Source organism: Oreochromis niloticus, linkage group LG3 (genome assembly GCF_001858045.2).
Source record: "Oreochromis niloticus isolate F11D_XX linkage group LG3, O_niloticus_UMD_NMBU, whole genome shotgun sequence".
Taxonomy (NCBI): domain Eukaryota; kingdom Metazoa; phylum Chordata; class Actinopteri; order Cichliformes; family Cichlidae; genus Oreochromis; species Oreochromis niloticus.
Genome location: NC_031967.2, coordinates 399,044 through 406,037, shown reverse-complemented (window position 1 = coordinate 406,037; position 6,994 = coordinate 399,044). Strand labels below are relative to the sequence as shown.

The window sequence follows — 6,994 nt, the reverse complement described above, 5'->3', positions numbered from 1 at the left end:
GTTCAAGACTAACATTTTTCTAGTTTCCCCAAACAGTAAATCAGTGTGTGTGTAGTTCTCTGCAAACTCAGCAGGAAGAATTAGTGTGAAGCTTTAACTCTGCTGATCCTCTTTGAATCATGGATCAGCTGAAATGTTTAAATGTTGTTCACACGTGTTGGACTGACTGAAGCTTCCAGTCACAGTGAATCAGTGTGTGTCAGTGAATGCATCGTGTGAGCTTCAGGCTCCATCTAGTGGCCTGATAGTAGAGCAGCTGATGGCAGCTTCCTCTGCCTCACACTGCTGTCTGACTGCATTCAGCTGACACTGAGATGAAGCAGGAAAGAAGCAGCTGATATTTGGACAGCACACATGATGAAAGGAGGATTTCAGTTGATGTGCACATGAATGATTTGTGTTTCCTCTGCAGGTGAAGGTAGAAAGTGTGTGTGAGCTGATGTGAGCAGCATGGATCAGTGTGAGGACAGAGAGGAGGGAGTCCCTCCCTCTAAAAGCACTCTGTGTGGGGAACATGAGAGCCAGACCAAAGCTCAGAGGTGAGATGACCATCTCTAACTGTCCGTGACTCTTCTCCATGTCACAGCTCAGCACTCACATCACTGCTCCATCATTATTCACAGGAACCAGCCTGGACCTCCACCCAGCTCTGTGTCCTTACACAGTGATGGGTCTAAAGGTCGCTTCATTGATTTTAAAGTCCAGCCTGTGTCTGCTGCAGAGAGGTGAGCTGTTAGTAAGATGAACAACAACAACAACAAACTTTATTTATATAACACATTTAAAAACCAGTGGTGTACCAAAGTGCTTAACATTCAAGAGAGTAGGATGAAGTAACAGGGAAGGATGAGGGCTATGGCAAGGTACCAAAACATGCTAGCAGGTTGACATTAAAACACAAAAGTGAGAGAATTGCATAGAAAAGCATAATGAACTCTTTGATGTCAGTTTGGTTCCTTCCACCTGTCCTCGCCCTCCTCCTGCTCCACATATATCATATATATATATATATATATATATATACATATATGTATATGTGTATGTATGTGTATATATATATATATATACACACATATATACACTACGGCAGCAGTGATCAGTGAGATGCTTGGCTACAAGTTGAACAGCCACAAGGGGCAGTACCCTCCATGGAGGAGGAGGCTAGAGGGCAAGATCAAAGTAGCACGGAGGGAGGTTAGCCAACTAACGGAGTTGCAGAAAGGCGCGACAAAGAAGGTGCATAAGAAATACAGCAAGCTGTCCATACCTGAGGCCTTGGCAACTGCCAAGCAAAGACTCACAGCCTTGGCCAGCCGCTTGAGGAGGTACACCAGAGAGATTGAAGGCAGGAGAATAAACCAGCTGTTCTCCACAGAACCAGCAAAGGTGTACTCTCAGTGGCAAGGGAACAATAACAGAACAGCACCACTAAGGCTGGAGACGGAGCAATACTGGAAGAGCATATGGGAGAAGGACGCAACCCATAACGGCAATGCTCAGTGGCTAGTGGATCTGAGGGCAGACCATAGCGACCTCCCTGAACAGGGTCCAGTAACCATCACAGTGGCAGACATCCAAGAAAGGGTCTCCAGTATGAAGAGTTGGACAGCACCAGGCATCAACATGGTTCACGCCTACTGGCTGAAGAAGCTGACTGCACTCCACGAGCGTCTGGCAGCACAAATGAACCAGCTGCTAGTTAACGAGAGACACCCGGAATGGCTAACCGAAGGTCGGACGGTCCTGATCCCCAAGGACCCCAAGAAGGGACCGGTCCCATCCAACTACCGACCAATAACCTGCCTCAGTACTACATGGAAGCTCCTGTCAGGCATATATATATATAGGCTAGGCAAGGCAAGGCAAGTTTATTTATATAGCACAATTCAACAACAGGGTGATTCAAGGTGCTTTACAGAAACATTGAAAACAACAGATAAAAAAAAAAAAAAAATATATATATATATATATATATATATATATATATATATATATATATATATATATATATATATATATATATATATACACATATATCACATATACCACATCAGTGGTCCTGGGCTGACGTTGTAGTCCCCACTCACAAGTCTCAGAGCTGTTTCTGGTGCAAGGTGACTGATTAGCCTCAGCACCTAACTCCAGATTACAGAGCTGTTAAAACTGGTTTTATTGACACTGAATCTGTTTATTCCTTTCCCCTAAACCCACACAGTCCATCCCAACTGCTCAGGGAGCCAAATCCTAACAGCTTTTTATTCAGTCTTGTCTCAGACACATGCAAAGTTATCAGTGTCTCTGACCACAAATGAATTCTGTTTAATGTCCAAAACAGCCTGCGAGGAACAAACTAATGTGTGAATATTTTTCCAACTTTACCAAAGTCTGGCACAGATATTTTTGTACATTGGAGAATGATGGGAATAATCCCTCAGTTCAGCTCAGAGTGGGTCTGCATAAATAAAGGCAAACATGACACACAGTTATATATCTCTATATAAAAGCCATTTATTCCTTTGGTTTGTATTATTAAAGAGGAGGGGTCAGGGGAGGGTCCATGTTTATATAGGCAGGGAGAGGAAGTCTGAAAATACAGATGTGATAAAGACAATGAGAATAGAAGAATCACGCACATAAATAAATAATGAATAAATATATAAAAAGGAACTGCTGGATCCAGTGTGGACATAGAGTCACCAGGAGAACCCAGAGATGAACAGAAGGTGATTTGTTAGCGTTCCCTTTGTTTCCTTTCCTTAGTCCTTCTTACCTCTCCTCCTTCCTTGTAGTTGTTGTTTGATTTGACATTAGGATAAGTGTACAGTGTGGGTTCCCCTCAGACTGAGTGGGAGTGGGCTGGCCCACTGCATGACCCCCTGACTGTGACAGAGTCAACGGTGGGTTGATTGTAATAACTAAGAGTGGGAACACCGATCTTCTCCTTTCGCTCCCTCATCGGCCCCTCTCAAAAGTTAGAAAAAAAAGACCAAAAAAAAAGACCAGGTTTCTGTTGCAGATATGCTAACAATGCTAATGCTAAAGACTGCATAACAGATGCTCAGCTGGGACAAGAACTACATGTTGTGTTGTTCAATAATAAAGAACCAGCAAAAATGTTTGGACTTGTATGTGTTTGATCCTGCAGCTGGAGCAGCTGTCAGAAACCACATCTGTAATGTGGCACAGAGTACAGTCTGACTGACAGCTGGGACACTTTTGTTTTAGCTGCTTAGTTTATGTTGGAGGGGAACCTGCTCATCTTGGATGTGTTTCTGTAACTAATCAGTTACTTCTGTAAAGTAATGAAAATGAACTAAACCAAGCTAATCTGCACACTGACTGGAAAACATTCAGGATGCCCTCTGATGGAAGGCTTTTACTGTGAAGTCTTTGCAGGAAGTTTGTATTCACAGAAAACTGTTGGCAGATCACTGAGTGTTTAATGAGGCAGGCAGACAGGAAAAGCAGCTCATTCGTGTTGATGAAATCAAATGAAGCATCACTTTGCTTCCAGACTGAACGCTGCCTTCAAACAGAAAAGTATCTCCACTTTACTCTGTGACCATCAGAACTTCTGCACAATCTTTTACATTTTGATATTATAGAAACAGTCAGTAAATGATTTTAGTGATGAAGAAATGTGTTCACAGAGAGAGGAAGAGGAGTGGTGTTTGTGAGGAGGAGCAGCTGTCCTGCTGTGCTTTGTGTCAGGACATCCTGAAGGATCCAGTCTTTACCAGCTGTGGACACTGGTTCTGCAGACAGTGCATCTCCTCATACTGGGACCAGTCTGCTTCATCAGGAGACTCGTCCTGTCCCCAGTGTGGAGAAAGATCCAGAAGCAGAGCTGGACTGCAGACAGCCAGTCAGAGCAGCTGTGTACAAAGTAAGACTGAACATCTGTCTGCTGATGGACTCATTTCTGAAAACTGGACTTCTTGTGTTGTTCAGACATTGAAGAGTTTTCTTTCTGTTTTTCTTTCTTTCAGCAGATGTTGGTCTGCAGGAGGTTTTAGATGAACATAAGATCAGTCTGAGGAGGAGATGTGAACGTGTGACTGAAGGAAGTGATGAAACAGGAAGTAGAACCCTCCTCAACACCATCTACACTGAGCTCTACATCACAGAGGGACAGAGTGAAGAGGTTCATACCCAACATGAGGTGAGGCAGCTGGAGACAGCTTCCAAGATGGACGCCCTCCATGACGCTCCAATCAGGTGCCAGGACATCTTTAAAGCCTTACCTGACCAACAGAGACCCGTCAGAGTGGTTCTGACCAACGGCGTGGCTGGTGTTGGAAAAACCTTCTCAGTGCAGAAGTTCACTCTGGACTGGGCAGAGGGCTTGGAGAACCAACATGTCAGTGTGGTGGTTCTGCTTTCATTCAGGGAGCTGAACCTGATCAGAGATAAGCAGTACAGTCTTCTGGAGCTGCTCCATGTTTTCCATCCAACATTACAGAAGGTCACAGCAGAGAAGCTGGCTGTCTCTCAGCTTTTGTTCATCTTTGACGGCCTGGATGAAAGCAGACTTTCATTGGATTTCACCAACAGGAAGCTGCTGTCTGATGTCACACAGAAGTCATCAGTCAGCCAGCTGCTGACAAACCTCATCCAGGGGAATCTGCTTCCCTCGGCTCTCGTCTGGATAACTTCCCGACCTGCAGCAGCCAATCAGATCCCTCCTACATGTGTTGACAGGCTAACAGAAGTACGAGGCTTCACTGACGCCCAGAAGGAGGAGTACTTCAGGAGGAGATTCAGTGATGAAGAGCTGTCCAGCAGAATCATCTCCCACATGAAGACATCCAGGAGCCTCCACATCATGTGTAGTATCCCAGTCTTCTGCTGGATCACTGCTACAGTTCTGGAGCACATGTTGACTACAGAGCAGAGAGGAGAGCTGCCCAAGACCCTGACTGACATGTACTCACACTTCCTGCTGGTTCAGACAAAGAGGAAGAAGAACAAGTACCATGAGGGACATGAGACGAGTCCACAGGAGCTGACGGAGGCTGACAGGGAAGTTCTTCTGAAGCTGGGGAGGCTGGCGTTTGAACATCTGGAGAAAGGAAACATCATGTTCTACCAAGAAGACCTGGAGCAGTGTGGTCTGGATGTGACAGAGGCCTCGGTGTACTCAGGAGTTTGTACAGAGATCTTCAAAAGAGAGTGTGTGATCTTCCAGAAACCAGTCTACTGCTTTGTTCATCTGAGCATTCAGGAGTTTCTGGCTGCAGTCTACATGTTCCACTGTCACACCAACAGGAAGACAGAGGTGCTGGAGGACTTCCTGGGGAGAGGCCAGAATGAGGAGGATGGTGGTCATAGTGATGATGATGATGATAAAGATGATGGTCATAGTGATCATCCTCTGGATGATTACCTGTTGAAACACCTCCAAATTAAAAAAGAACGTCGTTTGCATAACAGAAATTCCCGATCATTTCTAAAGAGAGTCATGGAGAAATCCCTCCAGAGTGAAAATGGCCACCTGGACCTGTTTGTTCGCTTCCTTCATGGCCTCTGTCTGGAGTCCAACCAGAGACTCTTAGGAGGTCTGCTGGGTCAGACAGAGATCAGTCCAGAAACCATCCAGAGAGTCATCAACAACCTGAAGGAGATGAACAGTGATGAAATCTCTCCTGACAGAAGCATCAACATCTTCCACTGTCTGATGGAGATGAACCACCTCTCATTATTTCAGGAGATCCAAGAGTTCCTGAAGTCAGAGAACAGGTCAGAGAAGGAACTCTCTGAGATCCAGTGCTCAGCTCTGGCCTTCATGCTGCAGATGTCAGAGGAGGTTCTGGATGAGTTGGACCTGCTGAAGTACAAAACATCAGAGCGGGGACGACAGAGACTGATTCCAGCTGTGAGGAACTGCAGAAAGGCTGGGTGAGTCCAGATGTGATCATTAACATCATTGATCAGTGTAGGTTAGTAGTTTAGTTCTTCAGATATACGCAGTACTAAACGACTCTCCTTAGTTTGAGTTTCTCAGATAAAATGTGTGTGTGCACTTACGCCATGTGCTGTAGACTCACATCTACATGTAATACCTGTGTGGTGTCATCAGGGGGCAGTATTTTAAACCTGCTGCTGTTGTTGGTCATTCAGACGCTCCTGTTAGAGAGACAGAAATAAGAATCTATGTAGAGCTTCTTTGTAGTAAAGTGAACTATAATGTTACAAACAGAGACAAATATCCAGAGCAGTCACCGTCTGAGCTTCTCCTCTGACTACAGACACAGAGTTTAGTGGCATAAACATGGTGAGTGAGGATGAAGGTGCCGAGGAAGACTCTGGTTTAGTGTGATTAAAGTGTGATGTCCTGATGAGTGACAGTGCTGTGGGTCAGAGTGAGGCTCAGAGGTGAACCAGCTGTGCTCTCTTACTGCCAACAGTGGGACAAACTGAGTGAGAAGACACTGCTGACATCTGGACTGAACATGGGTCAAATCTGTGAGCTAACGCTGATGTCACAGCAGCTCATGGATTCACTCTCATTCCTGCTGCTCCTAATGATGAATGTCTGACTTCATGTCCTCATTAATCACAGAGCTGATTGTTCAATGTTTAGTTGTTGCTGCTGAAATGTCGTCCCTGTTTTCTGCTGATGGAATTCACTGCTGTGTTTTTGCTGCTGTTTACATCCCCGAGCTAACTTCCTGGCAGCGCTCGCCAAACGTCATGATGTCATCAGTGCTTTATAGACTGTGGGAGCTTTAGGTTGTAACCACAAAGTGTTTGTGTCCATACGCTGCAACCTTCCACACCATCCTTTATTGTACAGACTCAGCAGCAGCTCCATGGATCCCAAATCCAAGAGTGGAGAACAGATTTGAAGTGTGTCACATCCATGCAGTCACAGCTGTTTCCACCATGTTTCCACTGATATTAATCCTGTTCAATGACACGTTTCATATCAGTGAATATGTTCTTTAGGACGTCCACTGACATGTTTAAGTGTCCTGCTGGAAATCACTCAAAT

General features: G+C 45.0%; 1 protein-coding gene across 1 annotated transcript; it reads left to right on the top strand.

Moving 5' to 3' along the window:
- The first annotated feature begins 5,151 nt into the window (after positions 1 to 5,151).
- Positions 5,152 to 6,435, top strand: LOC106097587 (NLR family CARD domain-containing protein 3). The gene is made up of 2 exons (XM_013267975.3): positions 5,152 to 5,898; positions 6,408 to 6,435. The coding sequence occupies exons 1-2, from the start codon at positions 5,246 to 5,248 to the stop codon at positions 6,418 to 6,420; spliced, it is 666 nt and encodes a 221-aa protein (XP_013123429.2). The 5' UTR covers positions 5,152 to 5,245; the 3' UTR covers positions 6,421 to 6,435.
- Positions 6,436 to 6,994: the final 559 nt, after the last annotated feature.